This window comes from Sinocyclocheilus anshuiensis, unplaced genomic scaffold (genome assembly GCF_001515605.1).
Source record: "Sinocyclocheilus anshuiensis isolate Anshui unplaced genomic scaffold, SAMN03320099.WGS_v1.1 scaffold78, whole genome shotgun sequence".
Lineage (NCBI taxonomy): Eukaryota > Metazoa > Chordata > Actinopteri > Cypriniformes > Cyprinidae > Sinocyclocheilus > Sinocyclocheilus anshuiensis.
The window spans coordinates 986,039-1,006,298 of record NW_015544250.1 but is presented as its reverse complement, the minus strand read 5'-3'; the positions used below and the strand labels follow the sequence as shown (position 1 = coordinate 1,006,298).

The following is a 20,260-nucleotide window of genomic DNA, read 5'->3' as shown; positions in this document are numbered from 1 at the left end:
AGATTCAGAGTTTATGGTTAGAAATATTCCAGTTTTTTGCTAAGGTCTATAACTGTGTTTTACTCTCCGACTCAATGATAACAATTTTTGGTTGGTCAGATTTGCTGGTGTCACTCGGTTCGAAGGTAAGGTTACCTGTCCAATATGGTACTGTGTATGTTTGTAGCTAAGAAAGTTATTCTGTTTTTGTGGAAGAAAAATGTTAGGCCTCTCATTTCCTGACTGGCTAACTGGACTCACATCTAACTTACATCTAGAAAGAATTAGACAGACCATCTCTGGAAACTCTGCAAAATATGGGAACCAGTTTTTTCTTTTCTGACGAGCCACAAGGACTAATGATGTATTCAGTTGTTTTAGGTTTGTAGCAATCATTTGTATTGTAATTACTCTTTGTAGGATATGTTGGTCTTTTATATCGCCATTCTCCTTTTTTGTCTTATTCTCATGCTTCATTTTACATATTGCACTATTGTATACAGAAGGGTCTGTTTGTTTGTTTTCGTGTCTGCAAGAAAAACATAATAATATAAAAAATTTATATGTTCAAATAGAAAACAGTTCATTTAAATAATAATAATATTTCACAATATTGCTGTTTTTATTGAATTTTTTATCAAATAAATTCAGCCTTGGTGAGACTTTTTTCATAAACGTTAAAAAGCATACCGACCTCAAATTTTTAAATGGTATAACTTAAATTAAACCGTACATCTTGAATAATTTATAGATCATATAATTGATTAAACATAAAAAAAAAAGATTGTGAATCATTTTTAGGTAAGCATGGACTAGAAGGCAAACACACTTCTCCATAATTGCCAGAAAAAATACAGACAGGACATAAATTTAGTTCCCTATATGATCTCAAAAAATATTCCACATTAAATAAAAGCTTGATTGACGCCATCTGTGGCATGCTGGTGAAAACCACTGAAAATTTCGAGATCCCTTTAAAAAAAAAAAAAAAAAATGAATGCATGTTTTCATGTTTTTCTTAAACATCTAAATATCAGGAAATAATAATAATAATAATAATAATAATAATAAAAGATGTCAGCCTTACACTGACACCATATGAACCACTTCTGAATCTAAACATCAAATCGTTCGACATGCAAAAGTTTAATCTAGGCCAGGAAAATGTCAAAAATCACGTAACCACAGCAGTAATTTACTGTGACAACTTCATTTGACACGGACACATGCACAAAGCAGCCTTAGTCGTTTCCAGATAAAAAGTTTATTGATTTTCATCATTTGTACATGCATATAGATCGACTTGGTTTGGAGAAAACGCTTCAGTTTTTTAAAGTGGTACTCAGTGCTGTTGGTTAGGTCAAGGGCACATTTGTGCTTTATCAAAAGTGCTCTTTAAATAAGTCTTTACTGAGAAATCTGTCCCTGACATCTCCGTAAACAAGTTGTGCTTGTTTTAAACCTTCACCCACCCTCTTACGAACAGATTTTGTGCAGCATTTGTGTTTACTTTTTTAGTGTTTGCATATCAAAATGTACAATTTCTTGGTTTCAAGGTATGTAATTGATCCCTGCTTCTTTTTTTGCATGGTGTCCACTGAGAATTCACTGATGTTGATTACAACAAAAACAAACTGAGATAGTCTTATGTTGTTTATATTAGAGATATTCTGCTTTATAATATGTCCTACATAGGATACTTGGTTTACCATAAGCCCTATTAAATATTATGGTGATGTCTCTCATAGGGCTTGGATGAAAACGGCTACATGATGCAGCAGGACTCACAGGGCATGTGGTACGAGCTTATTGATGAACAGGAATAAAAAAAACAAAAAAAACAATCAGCCCTTTAACAAATCCTCAAAAACTTCACTTCATCTGATAAGGCAAAGGAAAGACATAGGTAGCAGCATTTCAATTGAAGGAGATTCTGCTTATTTTTTATTACATTATGATTACTTTCTACCATTGAAACAGACGTTACATTTCATATATGCCTATAGCTCAAGTTGCTTTTGGATGTCTACGATTAATGCTACTCAAAACAACAGCGGTATGAATATCACAAAAACACATCCAAGATACATTTCAACCCAAAATCTAATGGGAAAAAAGGTATTAAAATTGTTTCATTTCAATCAGCATTAATTATAGGCAGAAGAACAATTGTTTGCATCATGTATAAATACCTCACACTTTACATAACATATAATTCTTTCCCCCACAATTACTGTAATGAGAAATCGAAGGGTGCGCTTAATTTTAACATTGATAATATGGAAGAAAATACTTTTTTTTCCCCCATTTAATTTTGAGTTAAATATATCATGGATATGTTGCTGAGTAAGTTCAATTCACCCAATCATATCAGAAAAAAAATAATAATTTCAGGACGAGAGTTTTGCTTCGCTTGGACTGCGCAGACAGCCGTATATTGGGGTGGAATGAGATGAGGTCTCTGCAAACCATAGCAGAATTTATAATTCAAGAGGCAAAAATCTTTTCAAGCTTTGCAAAGAGGGAAGAAAATGTTCTCTTCGTTTGAACAATAATTATAAAACTAAGCAAAGAGTTCAGCCACTCAATTGCTGGCATAACGAGAGCAAAACTACAAGGTTTTGCCATAAATCTAAGCAAACACAACAAACATCATTCTCTTGTCACACATTCCTTATGGTTAGCACTTCACAGGAGCTTTCACGACACTTTTCTTCAAGTATTAGACGTGACTTCAGTCACCACGATGGTGGTCCACCCCAAAAAGACAGAAGATGTGGTTCCTAAGGTGCACCACTTCAGTTTGAGGAGACAGGAGCTGATTACAGAAAGTAGAAGCCAAGCGATCTTAATTTCGTAATTTCTCTTGCCATTTTAGGTGTCTAAGCGTCAGATGAAGGGAAGTACAGTGAGGGGTCTCCCTCTGACTCGGTTTTCTTTCACTCCTGTGTTGCAGGTTGCATTTCCACCATTATAAATGTTCATACATCTATAATGGGAAAAAAAAATCTAAATAAGGTAAAGGGGCCATCGCTTGTCACCCCAAATCCATGTTGTGTCCGGACTGACTGACCTGAATTCTACTGTGCCGGGTTTTCGTCCAGTCCACTCACATTATGCATGCTGCCGTTCTCTCTGAAAGCCAATAAGGGAACCTTTCTCTTCTCCTCCTCTTCATTTTCCACCTCCTCTCCGTCTCCATCTTGACGGGACAGTTTGGTCCCCATGGGAACCTCTATGACCTCCTCGAAGGCCTCTGTGACAGCACCATTTTCTCTGAGCTGGGCAGTCACACTTGAAGTGAAAAAATGTGTCAGAGATTACAAATTGTTTGTACATCAAGTTTGAGTTTCTCTGATTAAGCATATTGTTGGATTAAATACTTCGGCTTGTATTCTCATTTGAGATAAATAAATAAATTAATACATTTAAATGTAAATAGTGCTCATACTGTCTGTATACAAATTATCTAAAGAAAAAATTGTTGGAGTTCCTCCTATCACCAGTAGAGGGCAGGAGAAATTCATTTACTGCATTACAGTATACTGATCCATTTAGTAGATAATTATCCAAAGTGATCATGTTAACTACATGATCTAACAGTAACATTACTCTGGTCTCACCTGTGATCTGATGTGGGCAGTATGGGTGTAATGAAGCTGGGCCCCGTGTGTCCGTTACTGTCACTGCGTACTGTCTCAGAGGTCTCCGGAGCCTGAGGGGCCGACACACTCACTGAAGGGCTGCTGGATAGTGAACTCGCTAAGAGAGACAAGAGAGTGGGAGGTTAGTGATGTCAGATTCATGACAGGCATCATAAATCACATTTGTGGCAATGTCATGTCAGAGTGAGGAAACTGCTGCACAAGTAAATGTAAAAAAAAAATCACAAATCACCTGAATTCTGTCCGCTCTGCTGGCTGACATCGCCATTTCTCTGTGAGGTGGTTTTCTTCAGAAAGTAAAGAAACAGAGTGTGTGTGTTAGTTAAAGTCAGCACTTCAAATTACAGCCACAATGCTGAAAAGAAGATTGCAACTGCTCACAGATACTACACCTTACCTGATCAGATCGGCGTGTGCGTTTCATAATTTCCTCAAGGCGCTGTGACAGACAAGAATAAGCTCAGATAACATTAAAACCCTGTAATTACCTTAAACAGCGCTCAATGAAATGAACTCCGCTTACCTTCTTCCTCTCCATTCTCTCAGCCTCCTCTTTCTGGAAGTGTTTCTCTCGCTCTAGACGCAAACGCTCTCCCTTTTCTCTCTGGCGGGCCTCCTCTTCCTCTTTCTAAACATACAGAAACACAAAAAATACATTTGGATAAATCTTACATATAAAAATGTAAGAAATCAGCATGCGTTTACTTTAGGGCTGCCAAACTTAACATGTTTTTGAGATTAATTACATGTCTAATGCTATTTAGCACACATATTACTAAAAGTGGCTTTAGAAAGTGGCAGCATGTTGTTTGTTGTATTTCCACATCATTAACCATGAGCATATCTCTGGCCTACAGTATACAATTAATGCATATAGTATGCATGATTTGTGTATTTTATTTTGAGACATTATAATGAGAGGCAAATTATAAACATACACACTATTGTTCAAATGTTTGGGGTTGATAAGATTGTTAAATTTTTTTTTAGAAGTATCCTCTTCTCACCATGGCTGCACTGATTTAATCAAAAACACAGTAATATTGTATAATAATAATATTACAAATTAAAATAACTGTTTTCTATTTAAACATATTGTAAAATGTAATACAATCCTGTGATGAACAGCTAATTTTCAGCATCATTATTCCAGTCTTCAGTGTCACATGATCCTTCAGAAATCATATATGCTGATTTGCTGCTAAAGAAACATTTCTCATCATTGTTGGAAACAGCTGTGCTGTTTTATATTTCTGTGGAAACCATCATAAATTTTCTTCAGGATTCTTTGATGAACAGAAAGTATAAAAGAACGGACAAAATAACTTTAAGTCGCTTTGGGTAAAAGTGTCTGCTAAAATGTAACAGCATTATTTTAAACAGAAATCTTTTGTACCATTACAAATTATAGCATTATAAAACTTTATTTCATCCTTGCTAAATAAAAGTATTAATTACTTTTTATAAATCAAAAATTTTGAACAGTAGTGTATATAAATTAATAAGTTCTGCCAAATTCAAGTTAATGTTGAATTATCTATAAAATATCATGAGATTAATCACGATTTTTATAATCTATTTAGAGCCCTAATGTTTACATGTTATCTTACTGAAGCACACAGTGATTGCTGAGTGTTTAATGATCTGTCTGGTGTGGTTAATGAATGAGACTGTTGTGTGTTTTTGTGTGTACCTGTCTCTGCAGGCGTTCAGCTTCCTCTCTCTCCCTCTGAGCTTTCTCCTCCTCTAAACGCTTTGCCTCCTCCTCTCGTCTCTTCTTCTCTTCAGCCTGCCGCTGTGCCTCCTCCTCTCTCTTCGCTCGCTCCTCTGCCTTCCTGCGGGCCATCTCCTCCCTGCTGCGCCTGAATGCACACAGGCACATAATGATTTCCAAATTTCTTTCAAAATAAATGCGTGTTTAGTGCTTTGGTTTGGCTAGATGAAAATCTCTCAAACACACCTTTCAGCCTCTTCCTGCCGTCTTTTCTCCTCCTCTTCTCTTTCTCTCTGTTCTCTGGCCTGCCGTCGTTTCTCAGCCAGCAGTCGTGATGCCTCCTCAGGATCTGTTGTGCCTGCAGAGGGCCGTGTAGTTGGAGAACTTCCCGAACTTTCTACAAAGACAAAAAGAGGCACGGGAGTAGAATAAATGACGCTAGTTTAACTGAACTCGATGGTGGACAGTGGCTGTGCAGTATTACAGACCAGGAGATGGTTCTGATTTAGTTGTAGGAGCCTCTGGTTCAATTTTAGGAGGTTCAACATCCTCTTTTTTGGCCCCCTCTCCTTCTGGGGTAACTCTCGGGCTCTCTGATGTCACTCTGTTGGGCCTGAGATTGCCTGGCGATAAGGACGGGTTACTAGGAGACAGAGGAATTGATGTTGGAGGAGGAGGAGACCTGGACTTTTTGGGGTTAGGTGTCTTCTGATGAGGTTTAGTAGAGCCCCTGACAAACAGACAACAACAAAAATTCATCAGTGAGTAAAAGTAGTTTATAAAAATAGTGAATATTTATTTGAATACCAGTTTCATCTTATCACTATATAGTTTAGTTTAAGTTTTATATTATAAATATATTTAAGAAATTAATTTCTAGAATTATTTACCAAGAAGCAAATCGTACAAGAGAAATTATAACATTTTAGGTTGTATAAGGCCTTTTATTGTGGCCAGCCTAAGGCACACCTGTGCAATAATCATGCTGTCTAATCAGCATCTTGATATGCCACACCTGTGAGGTGGATGGATTATCTCGGCAAAGGAGAAGTGCTCACTAACACAGATTTAGACAGATTTGTGAACAATATTTGAGAGAAATAGGCCTTTTGTGTACATAGAAAAAGTCTTAGATCTTTGAGTTTAGCTCATGAAAAATGGGGGCAAAAACAAAAGTGTTGCGTTTATAATTTTGTTCAGTGTGTGTGTGTATATATATATATATATATATATAAACCCTGTTGATTGTGAAATATACTTTTATTCCTCACAGTCTTGTTTTAATCTTAAAAATGCCATTTATACCTGTTGAGGGAAGGATTGGTGACCCTGCTGCGATAACCGACAGGTGAAGGAGATCTCTTGGGTGTGAACAGGCTCAGACTGGTAGTGGGATATGACAGGTTACTCCACGACTTTCTCACATTGTCCTTATCCTTCCTGTCAATCTGCCCAATGAAACAAAATACATCCTTTGAGAGACACCTACTGTACTTCCATACTTCATTATACAAAGATCAACACACTGCAATTGGCCTGCATAGATTCAGAAGTAAGCTTAAGCATATGGCACTTGCACAGTCACAAACAAATTCAAGCACATAATTACTGTACAACAATACGGAGTCTTGTGTGTGTTGCTTACCGGGAGATTCTGGGTGGTCTTTCTGCGGGTGCTGCTGTCCGGAGGGATATACCCTGCTCTGACTGGTCTCTCAAGATTAAGGCCAGCTTTGACTGGTCGCTCAGCTCCGCGTGACTGGATGGACTTGAAGGACATGGAGCTCATTGGGTGACAGGAGGCTGAGCGAGGACAAACGTGGGTCACTGTACCACAGGCAAGTTTAACCAACCGACCAGGGAGTATTATGGGATAAATAAATTGATTCAATATGGACAAGAGGAGTGACAGGGAGGGAGGAAGGTGTGCAGAAAAAAGGGTTAATAAAGGGTGAATGAGTGATGAAATAGTGGAAAGAGAAGAAAAAGATGTGTATTAATATCTATATAGCTCTAGAAAGAAATTAGACAACATCAATCGTCACTGTGAGGAGGACAATCTGAAAGCGTGTTCAGAATGGCATACTACAATACTATTTTTTGCAGTATGATGTATACTGTGCTCATTTGGTAAAATTTTTCTGTATGCAAGGAACTGAATTTGCCAAAAAGTGAATTATATACCCAGTGGCATATTATATCCCATTATGCGCTAGAAATTTCTAGGGTGACAACTGAATTAGAAATAATAAAAAATGTGATTTTACTATGCCTTTAAATCATTATTTGATTAGACTGAAATTGGAATAAAAATGCAAAACAATATTTTTAATTCATAAAAGTTTAATTAATAAAGACTGGACAACATTTACTACATTAAAAATAAAAAGTAATAAGGTTAACAACAACGTAGCATACTTATTGTTTGAAATATGTATTCACACTGCGAAGTCTTTCACACGATTATAAAAACAGCAGGCAGTAAATAGTACGGCACAGTATGCAGTAAACAGTGATGTAGTATTTCATTCTGAACAACACAGACACTTTAATTCCTCTTGAGTCAATTATGATGCTTTTGCCCATGATAGAATTTAATTAGTTGATAACAGCATCCCCAACCAGAAAAAAAACACCAAACGATTAGCAAGAAACAGACAAACATAAATAGACACAAGCCATTGAGAGATTAGCATCAGGTCCATTTGTGCACACACACACACGTCAGTTTAAGCTGAAGTTGGCAGTAACTGGGCAAGGCTGTCGCTGAGAGGAAAGTCTGTCTGAAAAGGGTGTTTTGTTTTAGCACAAGGGCCTTGCCAGAAACAGCCCTCACTGTTCTACAAGACTCTCATTCCCCTCTTTCGCTGCTCTCTTTTTTTGTACATGTGTGTTCACAATAAAATGTCCTGAAGATCAGCTATTGTATAATTATCGGTCGCAAACAGAGTTAAAACTACTTTGAAACTGCAGTCAATCTGGCAGAATACCAATAAGATGTCTCAGCTTAACTTTTAACAAGTTGAAGCACCAACACAAGATATTTTAAACATCCTAATTGAAAAAAATTAAAATGGCTGGTAAAAAAGGCGCAAAGCGAATTTCCCATCTTATCTGTATGAAAGCTTATTCCCACTATGGAATTGAAAATAATAAAATAAAAGATATCTTGCAATTACAAGCTATAAACCCACAATTTTGAGTTTATATCTCGCAATTGGGAGTTTTTTTCTTAGAATTCTGATTTTACAACTCACAATTATGTTTGTTTTGGAATAAAAAAAATTAAAAAGTAAATGCAACTTTTATCTCAAGTTTATCTCACAATGCAGATTTTTCTTCTAAGAATTGCAAGTTTATACCTCACAATTTTGTCTTTTTGCCCTAGTATTATGATAAAAAGTGTCAGAATTGAGAAAAAGTTGCAATTACCTTTTTTATTTAAGCAATTACCTGCTTCTCCAGACAAAGACATGGCGCTGCGACTCCTGGCCAGGTAGGAGTGTGTTGGTGTCTGTAGTCGACTGATCATTGTATTCTCCCATGGGGTAAGAGGCATGCGACGCATACCTGGACGAGCACACACATGCAAATGTTCTCTTATATACTGCCACTGTCATTAAAAGGAAATATTTGGTTGTTGAGGGACAAAGTGCTAAATAAGTTGCTTGCACATGCAGTACAACAACTGAAAAAGATGCATCACATCCATTAATAACAACATATGCCTAGAATAGGTATCATGCATGCCTAGAATAGGTATCATAGGTGAATCATGCATGTTTTATGTAAAGTTCTGTGTTAAGTGAGACCAACCAAGGTAAAACAGGATTCTTTACCCTAAACATAACCACTAGCGGAAAGACAACATAAAGCCAATTTAAAGGCATAGTTCACCCAAAAACGAAAAACTGCCTAAAATTTACTCAGCTTCAGGCCATTCAAGATGTAGATGGGATTGTTTCTTCATTGGAGGAGAAGACTTATTTTAGTCGAAAACAACAGCTTGAAGTTAAAAAAAGCCTAGATCGATTTGTTTCTTACAAACATGCAGCTTTTCACTTCATAAGACATTAATTGATGGTCTGGAATGGTGTGGATTACTGTGATGTTTTTATCAGCTGTTTGGACTCTCATTCTGACGGCACCAATTCACTGCAGAGGATCCATTGGTGAGCAAGTGATGTAATGCTAAATTTCTCCAAATCTGTTCCCATGAAGAAACAAACTCATCTACATCTCGGATGGCCTGAGGGTGAGTACATTTTCAGCAAATTTTTGGGTGAACTATTCCTTTAAGATAGACCAGTCAATCAAGGAAAACAAGGTTAGTTACCATAAACATAACGACTTGAGGAAAGACATGAAACGGCAATCACAACCCATTTAATGTGTGTAAAGTGGTATATTTTTCATTGAAAGAATATTTTTGGCCAGGACCTGATGTTATCCATCAGGATTTGTTTGTATCATGAAAAGTGAGCTACGCAATTAATATTATTTTGTCCACACCACATAGCCTGTCACACAGCAATAATTTAAGTAACTACAATATGATGAAAAATTATGTAAAAAATTGTTTCTTTAAAAGAACATGCACTGATGAATTGTGCATAATAAAAAGTACATTAATCTATTTTGATTTCATGTTGTCTTAAACAAAAGTTGCCAACTGCTATAGGAAAAAACACATGCAAGAACTATCAAAAAATGTGTTACAGTCAAATGAAGCATGCAGCATACACACAGTAAACCTTTTTACTCATTATCATTATTGCTAAATTATTATTTTCAAACGCATAAACCATTTAAAACTTTCATAAACTAACTTACATAAACTAGCATGCAATATTTGTAAATATTGGAAGAGATTGCATGACTCCAGAGTTGTGCGTAGCCAGAGCTCAAGACTGAAAATTACAGAATTGTTTGGTTATATATAATTTTGTTTGACGTTTTTTTTTTTTTTTTATAAAAGAGCTTGGTCATGCTCACATTGTGTGGATGCAATGGTAGCGCCTACAATGAAACAGAATATGCACTTCATTGAGTGCAAAGATTATTATTTGATCACGATATTCAAAAGTTACTGTGTACTGTGAAGGAGCAAAAGGCATGCATTTTAAAGAAATTTAACGTATATGTAATTGAAGTCACATATTGACAAATGTAATTGACTGTTCTGTGAACCGTTCATTTAGGCTTTTTTTCATTAATGATTAGTTTATTTGCAGTCTGGAGCCATGGGTAGCACAGGTTTGAACCCAGTAGGAGAGCATCAAGAAAGATTCTTGGATTTCTAAAATCCACCTGCTGGTTTGTCCTGAGGGATCTTCTCTTTGGAGATTTGGGATTTAGATTGTGTTTTTTTAATCAAGCAAGACGACGAGAGAGATGTCTGCTTCTGTAAGGCTTGAATGGTACAGCACAATCACACAGCACACAAATACACACACAAAAACAACATCAATTCAACAAGGTGAAAACAAAAAAAACATCTAAAAAGACTCATTTGGCTGTGTGACTGATTGTGTACAATTTAAACAGATAGCGTGCGTGTTTACCTCTATCTGGTGAATTCAGCAAGGTGGCTGAGGAAGATGACAGGCGTTTGGAAATGACTGGATCTGTGGGTTTGGACAGATTCATAGTGGAGACTGACCTTCTGTCAGTATCTACAAACACACAGACGCAAAATACAACATCAGATGCAAACTTAATAAAACTTAAAGGCATAATACAGACAAATGCAATGAAGAAAGGACTAAAGGGGACGGGAAGAGGCTTTACTGAGATGTTTTCTACTGTGTGTTTACCTGCATTTAATGAATGCTAATTTTTAAGTTAGTTCTGAGGAAAGTGCTTAGCTACGTGTACTAAAGACTAGAGGATGACGGCACCCTCATCTGCTTAATGCTCACAATCTGCCTTCCATCTGTGTGTCCCAGAATGGACAGACACATTAAAACTAACAGGAAATCTGTGATGTCTTTAAACACCTTTAAAAGGATCTAACGTCACCAACATCAACATTATCAGACTTTAAAGGGGTCATATCATGGAAAATAAGATGAAAAATAGAAAGACACTGATGTACAAAACTAGTCAAATGTTTGGACACACCTGAAATGTTATGTATTAATGTATTAATCTTAAAGGAGTAAAGGTGTAATAGCAAAAAAAAAAAAAAACTAAATGTAAGAATAATGCTGGTGCAAAAAGTGGACTATAAAGAACAAATTAGGACAAAAAGAAGAAAAAAAAAGGATAAATGTCCCCTTTAAAACAAAAACTACTAAAGCTATAAGCCACATCCAACATACTACTGGTTAAGCAGTTTGTTCATGTTTCTGGCTCCATGCTAACCGTTCACAGGAAATTAAAAGAAAGCTAGCTCATTTATGGGTGATGCTACAAGCTCTAGCTAGTGCTGCTAGTCTGCTGCTCTACACTGATGATTATATTTCACATTTAGAGCAAAACTGCTGCTGACGCGCCACGCTGAAAACACCATGATAGTGCTCCAGCCCAGCTAGATCCAACGGAAAGAGAGCAGAATCATCAAAACCTGAGAAAGAAATATAGAGAGAAGCAGTGAAAGAAAAAGAGAAAGAAGGATTCAGAACCATACAGAGAAAGAGGAAGAGGGATATTGATGGAGCAGAAAATAATGGAAACAAAGGGAGTGTGCAGTGAGCTCATGGCTCTGAGTCAGCAAATGTGAGCAGAGCATAAAGAAATATGCTGTACTGCAAGTGCAAACAATATGAATTTATATTTAAACGCTCTAAAAAGCACTAATATTAGGATTTTAAATCCTGACAACCAGGCTAAAGTGAGCTTGTATTTGGGGTGCACAATCAATCGAAAAAAATCTGAAATCACAATACCGAAAAGAGAAGTTTTAAAGCACCTGTAAGCAATTGAATAGGGTTCGAAATATTCCCAGTATTTGATTTTTTTCTTCTGTTTCATTATCATCCAGACAAAAGTTAGAAGTAGTGGTCGACCGATATATCGGCCTATATTTGCCTTTTTTTTTTTTTTTAAATATCAGCATTGGCCTATAAGTTTTCCTGTTTGGCCGATGCGTTCAAGGCGGGACTTTTATTTTGACGGCACAACGGACATTTATTCTGACAGCGGCAGCGCCTGAGCACAGTGCTCACATTCTCCCTCCCGTCGTCGTTAACAGTTTTGTCTAATACGGATAGAAGTCTGTCTAATAATCAGATAGAACGGTTAAACAAAGGAATTAAAATGTATACAAAAAGTATTATAACGATTGCATTTATATTATTAGTAATAGAAAGGCAAACATTATAATACTTTCTTGTTTGCCGTCAGCATTCAGCAAATATGCATTTATATCATTTAAACAAATCTTTGAATGACTAATGAACATTTAATTTCACAAAGCTCGCAAACTTAGTCAGATTAGTCAGTTGTGAGATCTTGTGAAGTGTGCATTTGTATCCTGCATGATCGCGTGTGCTCTGTGTGACGGTCGATCCGTGTGAATTGAATGCGGACAGGTGGAGAGTACGGCTTCACTGGAGACGCACGATCGACAAACTTTAAACTCGTGATTTTAAATTATGCTGCGCTTTATGCATTTGCCCACTGCCATATTCATGTCATTTTCACTGTGTGCTGTATGTAAAATGAGTGTTACCTTGGCTTTATTTTAAAAAATATGATTCCCAAATCCCAATGCACACAAACTTCCCAGAGTACTGAGTGCCCTGTTACAGTGTTTACTTCCTTTTTTATTATATTTTTTATTAAATATTTATTTATTTGTGAAAAATACTTTGTCATCTAAAGTACAAGTATGTTTATTACATTTACTTTTTAATCCATTTTCAAATTATTTCAAATTTCTTAAACATTAATTAAAATAAATAAAATTATATCGGCTTTATATCGGCCACCCTGCTTTCCAAGATATCGGCTCGGCTGTCAAAAAACCAATATCGGTCGACCACTAGTTAGAAGTACAAACACTTCTACACAAGATGTTATAGCCCACCTCTTTACAACAAGCAACATCATTTTATGTGTGAGTATTTCAGTTTTCCAGAATCTCTTTATACAGTATGATCACATTGATGATTCTGTGCATGTGTGTGTGTGTGTGTGTGTTTACCGCTGTTGTGTGAGGTGCTAGCAGAGAGTGTTCCACCCCAGCTCCAGCGGTTGGACTTCGGCCTGACTCTCTGACTCCTCTCCATGGTCCTCCTGATAACAGCCTCATACCGGGCCTGAAACGTACACAAGGACATTCTCAATCCAGAGAGCATTTAAATTGGACAAAAATGTCCTTTTAATTTGTTTTTCAATCATTTATCCTGCATGTCCACCCCCTAACACACACACAGCAAAAGTGCAAGTCTATACTGATGGGCCCTTTGTACAAAATGAATGATTTGCCTTTAGTATTTCCTTTACAATAATAAAGAAATGGTCTCTGTATATCTTCACAGTGATGACAATGTAATGGTTCTCAACCAAGGAGCCTCAGCAAATGTCCAGGGCAGTCTTAATATTATTTAAATTTTGTTGTACTAACATAACCTTTGTTAAAAAAAATAATAGTAATAAAATAATGTACAACAGTAATCTGACATATTTTTCGTTTTTTTTTAGTTAACAACGCGAGTGCCAGAGGAACATATCAGCTTAGATAGGAGGACCTTTAAATATTGTTGTGGACAAAGTGGGGCTTAGCATCAAAAAAGTAGTCTCTGGTAGATCAACTGCAGTAAAGGGTTTCCTGGTGACCTCACCTTCTCCTCCTCCAGTTTCTGCCGTCGTTTCTCCTCCACAGCAGCGCGTCTCCTGTCTTCTTTATCCCGCTGCTCATCAAGCCTTTTCCTGCGCTCCTCCAGCTGTCTCTCATGAAACTGTCGGGATCTCTCCTCTCTCTCCATCCACTTGGAACCCCGTGCAGCTGCACACTCACAATTCAGTTCAAGTTTAAGTTTATTTGTATAGCACTTTTTACAATGCATACTGTTTTAAAGCAGCTTTAAAAAATAAACCTTGTTTCAATGTTACAATTAGTATTCTGTTATCAGCCGGAGATGAGTGTGTCAAAGTAAGGTCCATATGTAATATACAACTTTAAGACAACACATTATGTGACAGTGAATGTGTGAGGCAGCGATTACAGCTTGTGCTCATAATGATTACAATATAAGGATAATATCTGACAGTTTTGTCGATCCAAAGTTGGCATCATCTAGAGTCTTCGCATGTGTTGGCGTCATCTAAAATCCTTAATCAGGTGCTGGACCTTTAGCAACCTAAATTCAGAAAAACTTGCTGGAAAATTTGATTCGTTTATAATTTCAACTTAACACAACTTTTCTGGTGTAAGGAGGTCTGGAAATCAATCAGTCTATCTATCGACCTATTGTTCTATCCAATCTATATCTCTTGAACCATCTATCGATCCATCCATCAACCTGTCCATCTATCAATAAGGCCAATAAACATTTAAAATTCAAGGCTTTTTAACTTTTCTTTTAAAACCTTTGTTTTTTAATTGTTGAAAAAGACTGTTATTGAAGGACGGGGCAACACAACAATACTGGACTCCACAACCTGAAAAAATTGTTACAGAGTTCACAGAGATTAGCTGATTATAACAAGTCTTAAAGGTACAGTTGCACAAAAAAAAGTTAATTTAATGCTACAGCCCAGAGAAAAGGTGGGAAATGGTCAAAAAGCTGTGGAAAGTGATCCTCAGGTAAAAAATGATCAAATATAAAGGAAGGCAGATGTAAATAATCAACATTGTGGATTATCAATTTCATTAGCGTCCAAGCACTTCAATAAAATGAGCACAATTAATCTGCCAATCTCTCTCTGGCCTTTTTGTCCTGGCCTCTAAACCTTTACATAAAATCGGGTGTCCTGGTAACCACCTTGCCAAGAGTTTACATAACTGCCACAGCAACCTGCCCAATTCAGTTAGTCATGCAGTCACGAACAGAGGAGAACAGACAGACATGAGAAAGAGCAAAATAGCTAAAAAAAAAAATAATTATTTTTTTTTTTAAAAAGGCAGGAAGTGTAACCTAGGGCTTTACATGGCAAAGGTTTGTTTTGACATAAGAATTCACATGATTTACTGAATTACAAGAACAATACGTGAACATCTAACTTTGCTTTTAGACTACACTTATTACCCATTAAGACTCATTAGGACTGAGTGAGTCTCTGGTCAAAGGACATTTCTACAGTGTCTGCGTGTTTTCAGAGTAAACCACTGCAACCCTTAAAGGCAACATGAAATAAATGACCAAGCATATGACCTCATGTACTTTCTTAATAATTGTCTCTGTTCTTATAATGGCTTTTAGTCCAAACAAAAGTATGACATACGTGAATGGCATTTCAGTTGTGCTGGGAAGTGTCAATTAAAGAATATGTAAGTAAAAAAAAAAAAAAAAAAAAGTTAATTGTTATTATTCATAAGAACTAAAGCTGTCAATGTGAAGTTTTAGCTGTGACTGTTTAGTTTTTAACATTTTGTGTGTGAAGAATAGCTTTGAAGCTTGCTAGAACTACTCACTGAGACTCATAATGAGGTCTTGCATGACCAAACTACATTTCCCATCATTCTCTGAGGGAGCACAAAAGTGATAAAAAAATAAATAAAAAAAAAGCATCAATCACACATAAAATGTACATATTTTACCTGGTTTTGTTGTAGTATGTAGTACGTCGTAGTATAAGAAAATCAGTCGAGAGGTTAAAAAGAGATATTAAATTGTCCAATGTGTCAAATTTTTCCTGACCAAACTGATATAAATGCATTACAATTTACCCAATTACCTAATTTCCCACTGAATATACTGCTTCATTCTGGAATATGTCACATTAAGAAAGTGTCATGCATTGCAAGCGCACTTTCATGTTGTCTTTAATGACAACGTGTGTATGTTTGCCGTACCATTCTGCTTCTCCAGCTCCTCCCTTCGTTCACGGACGAGTCTCTGCCTTTCATCAATCTTCAGTGTGAGAGGCTCTGCAAACACAAGCACACAAACTCTGGATGAGCTCTAGCAATAAAGCTGGAAGATGACTGTGTATATACAGCTAGTAGTATATGCGGTGAATCTGACCTGGTCTGGTAACGATGTGTATCTCTGTAGGGCTGGGAATGGTGTAGGTGTACTGTCCAGAGGCAGATGAGTCCGGTCGACTCCATGACGACTTCTCATCTGCTCTAAGAAGGTAGTCAGAGCCTGAATGACAAAGACAGAGGAGAGAGAAGGGGAAAACCCCAACCTGTTTATTCATCACTATATCGAGAATGCAGAAAAAGAGAAAGTGAAAATACAAAGCAAGTTATTTATATCTGAAACACCCAGGACTATCATTATCAACTGCACTGGTGGTCTCAATATTAAATTGAAACATGAGACATATTAAATGCATAATACATATTAATACATAAAGGATATACATTTAAATAAAACCTATATTTAGTAAATATTATATATATTTAATAATACAAAATAAAAAACATGAAATATTGATAATGTATATATTATGAGGAAATAAAATGTTTACATTATAATACTTTAAGTAAACATGACAACAACCAGGAGATCCAATATTTACACAGATGTGAACCAAGAATGGTACACATACTGGTCTCATGTTGTCATTTCTAAACTGGAAAACTGAATGAAGTTTTATTTATTTATAAAAATGTCATTTTTATTAGCAGAATGATTTTCACAATACAGATTGCACCAAAGCAGTGTCAAAAAGCAAAGCTGTGCTCTCTACATAATGTTGACTTAATTAAAGACCCCTTCACACTCTTTTAGGAAGTGACTGTTAAGAAGGTCTATGACCTGACAGACCTCAGCCTGGGCAGTAAACATTTCCGTGAAAACAGATGCCAGATAGGCTTATGAATCCATGGGTAAACATATAAAGTATACGGCTTGAGAAGGTTTAACCATCTACAGACAGAAAGTATATTTGTAGTGTTTCTATAACCAGGTCTCTACATCTGCAAGCTTCCTGTGATCAGTAACAGATACTAAAGCAAACAGCCAATGTCAGAATCAGCAAACTGGTTTAATTGGGTCATTGATTCCCTCTCTATAACCAATCGGCTTCCTCCGGGGTGCGTCATCACACACATCAATCAATAATAGCTATGTGTTTCCTTGGTGTGCATCATGCTTTTCATACAACCTTACAATACAGAAATTGCAGACACAATGTCCCTCAATTAACTTGGGGTTAAGCATCTTGTTAAATAATATCCCAAACAATGCTGTTACAGATGAAGTACAAGGCATTTCTGTAGCAATCGTGACTTTCAAACATTATAAGATGCTTCAATAGCATAAAAAAAACTATAGCTGTCCTATACATGCCATCACCCACATGCTAGTGTGTATTACGGCTCCCACAAACTGTGATCTTTAAAGAGTGCTACCCATAATTCCATTGTGGGGCAGGAGGGAATGAACAAGCCATGGCCAGATGGTGTGTCTAGATGGGGAGGGAATGGATAAAGGACAAAAACAATCAAAACTAGCAAAGAACATTTTAGCAAAAGTCATTTTTCATTTTCAACTTTTCTACATAATACACTAGGACCCTATGATTTCAAGTCACAAGGAATCACAGAAACCAGTCATAAAAATAGAACTTATAGTATAACACGATAAATAAATCAAATAGATGAATAAATCAAAAGTAGGGCTGTACAATTAAACTGCAAAATGGACTGGTGTCTAACTGATTTCATAGGGCCCTATTATTATGTATATTTTTTATGTTTTTAATAGGGCTATCAAGTGCTTACATTTTTTAGCTAATTAAAACCATAATGTACTGATTAATTAATCGAATTAATCTCAAATTAATGAGATTAACACATCATGTGCAGATTAATTAAAGATAGTTATTATTAGATAATTTAAAGTCATTATTGTGTTAAATTACAAAAGCACTTAATAGACACTACAAAAATAGCTTTAGGAAGAAATATTTTAATTCAACATACAAAAATACAAATAAATACTGAAATATAAAATTATTAAAAAAAAATAAAAAAATGATAGCCTACTCCAAATATAAAACAAAAAGCACCAGTAGGTGGCAGCAAATCACTGTCTTAATTAGTGAGACATTCAGTAATTCATTCAATCGATTCGTTCAAACGGGAATGGCTCACTGAATCATTGCCTCACTTGTTTTGTTTAAAAATGTTGATTCATTCAGTAATGAAACCACTGTGTTGATCAGAGATGCACAACAGTTCTGCTAGGGCTTTATTTTCGTAATGATGCTTGGGCTTTCATTTCATAATTTGTGTGAAATTACACAAAAACAGACGATACTGACAATGAGTCTAAAATGTAACACAATATTAACTTATTGTCTATTGAACTGTTGTATAAAATCAATATCACATTTGCAATCATGCAGATATTCAAGAAAAATCAGCTCTCTTGCCCATGTCATGTGATATTGCTAAACTATATCATACTGTATGATACAAATACAAGACACACCCATCCAGGGTCATTTTTGCACTAATATCCCTAATTTTAGGGGCATGTAACTGCATTCTAATAGCCAGGCTTCATCATGCAGTCAGTCGTCCTGCATCATGTTCTTGACAAACTGCATCAACGCAAGATGACAATTTTATCCCCCAGAATTATTCGCACATTTACCTTATATTCATTTTGAAGTAAAAATTTTTATGTAACCTATTTCTTCTTTCTACCAGCCAATGATGATTCTGAAAGAATACACAGTTATAGTTATAGTGACACATGCAACTTTAAAGCGCATCTGACTGACAGAATCGCGCTTGTATTTCAGTGTTGCTGCTAATGTTATGGTTATTTTACCAGATAGTTTACTTTGTAAATTCAGTTCAACAGCATTAAGTTAAAGCGGGTAAACCTCATCACTCGACTGAATCTGCACATGCATTTCAGAAGGTGTTCTTGCTCTGTCCAAGCAATAAATGCATGTCTTTGAATGAGTGCTGTAGCGTATTTACTTCAACCACTCAGGTAGTCAGTACGACCCATTTCAGGGACTGCTAAAATTACAATTTAAAATCTGTCAGAGCTATAAATATGCATCTTATATTTACAAGTAAATCTCCATATTATGCGTAGGGCACATGAAGTTTTGAAATCCCAATTCCCTCAACAAAATGCTAAATTGTCTGAGGATTTTATGAACAAGTCACTTTTGGAAAACATCCACCCTAATGGTGTTCTATGACTGTTAGGATGCTGTCTGCACAGCTCGTTACGTGTTAGAACAGAGCTATTGTGATATTATTCAATCTATTTCCATGTGCGATCCCTGAGGAGATGGAACTGAAACAGCCGTCACTCACTCGCTCTAGATTCCAGGACAATTTTGCTCCTGATTTATCCCAGGCCAAACTCCATCTGACCCATTTTACCTTCCTTCCAAAAATGCAAGATATCACCTTTCCGAGACAAACAATGGGCAAGGTCTCAAATGATTACTGAGGGCAATTTCTGAAATTATACTATTCCAGAAAAAGGGACAAATCTTAATAATAAAAGCCGTCATTGTTTCACATTTCATTCAGAAAGGATCACCTCAGTTTCTACCAGCTCTGAAAAGAAACACATTACTACAGTAATCTATCCTGGAGTTCTCAGTTCTCCACTGAGACTTATTAAAAAGCGGCATACATGTTTATCAATCCCTAAGAGAATGTAAAGCCTAAAAATGAGTCTGTATGTGTGTGTAAGCTTTAACTAATTACTTTATGGTAGGGCTGCACGATAAATCGCATGCGATATTTAATGCGCATCTTGTCAGAAAGCCGGTTCTGTAATCAGCGGTAAATCTCCATCACCTG

The 20,260-nt window shown here is 36.3% G+C and overlaps 1 protein-coding gene across 9 annotated transcripts in view; it reads right to left on the bottom strand.

Moving 5' to 3' along the window:
- Positions 1-1,224: 1,224 nt before the first annotated feature.
- map7b (microtubule-associated protein 7b) overlaps positions 1,225-20,260 on the bottom strand; it is a 56,051-nt gene continuing 37,015 nt past the window's right edge. For 2 of the 9 annotated variants that reach the window (XM_016498749.1, XM_016498743.1), the window contains exons 2-19: positions 16,494-16,616; positions 16,322-16,396; positions 14,148-14,311; positions 13,508-13,622; positions 11,828-11,926; positions 10,923-11,033; positions 10,669-10,770; positions 8,812-8,928; positions 7,004-7,185; positions 6,664-6,806; positions 5,847-6,088; positions 5,605-5,755; positions 5,338-5,506; positions 4,168-4,272; positions 4,042-4,083; positions 3,877-3,931; positions 3,603-3,741; positions 1,225-3,273 (exon numbers count right to left, since the gene is read on the bottom strand). In XM_016498749.1, coding sequence (XP_016354235.1) covers positions 3,060-3,273; positions 3,603-3,741; positions 3,877-3,931; positions 4,042-4,083; positions 4,168-4,272; positions 5,338-5,506; positions 5,605-5,755; positions 5,847-6,088; positions 6,664-6,806; positions 7,004-7,185; positions 8,812-8,928; positions 10,669-10,770; positions 10,923-11,033; positions 11,828-11,926; positions 13,508-13,622; positions 14,148-14,311; positions 16,322-16,396; positions 16,494-16,616 — 2,348 coding nt within the window. In that variant the 3' untranslated portion in view covers positions 1,225-3,059. The remainder of the gene's footprint in view (positions 3,274-3,602; positions 3,742-3,876; positions 3,932-4,041; positions 4,084-4,167; positions 4,273-5,337; positions 5,507-5,604; positions 5,756-5,846; positions 6,089-6,663; positions 6,807-7,003; positions 7,186-8,811; positions 8,929-10,668; positions 10,771-10,922; positions 11,034-11,827; positions 11,927-13,507; positions 13,623-14,147; positions 14,312-16,321; positions 16,397-16,493; positions 16,617-20,260) is intronic. The other 7 variants (XM_016498744.1, XM_016498746.1, XM_016498747.1 and 4 more) reach the window with 7 other exon arrangements.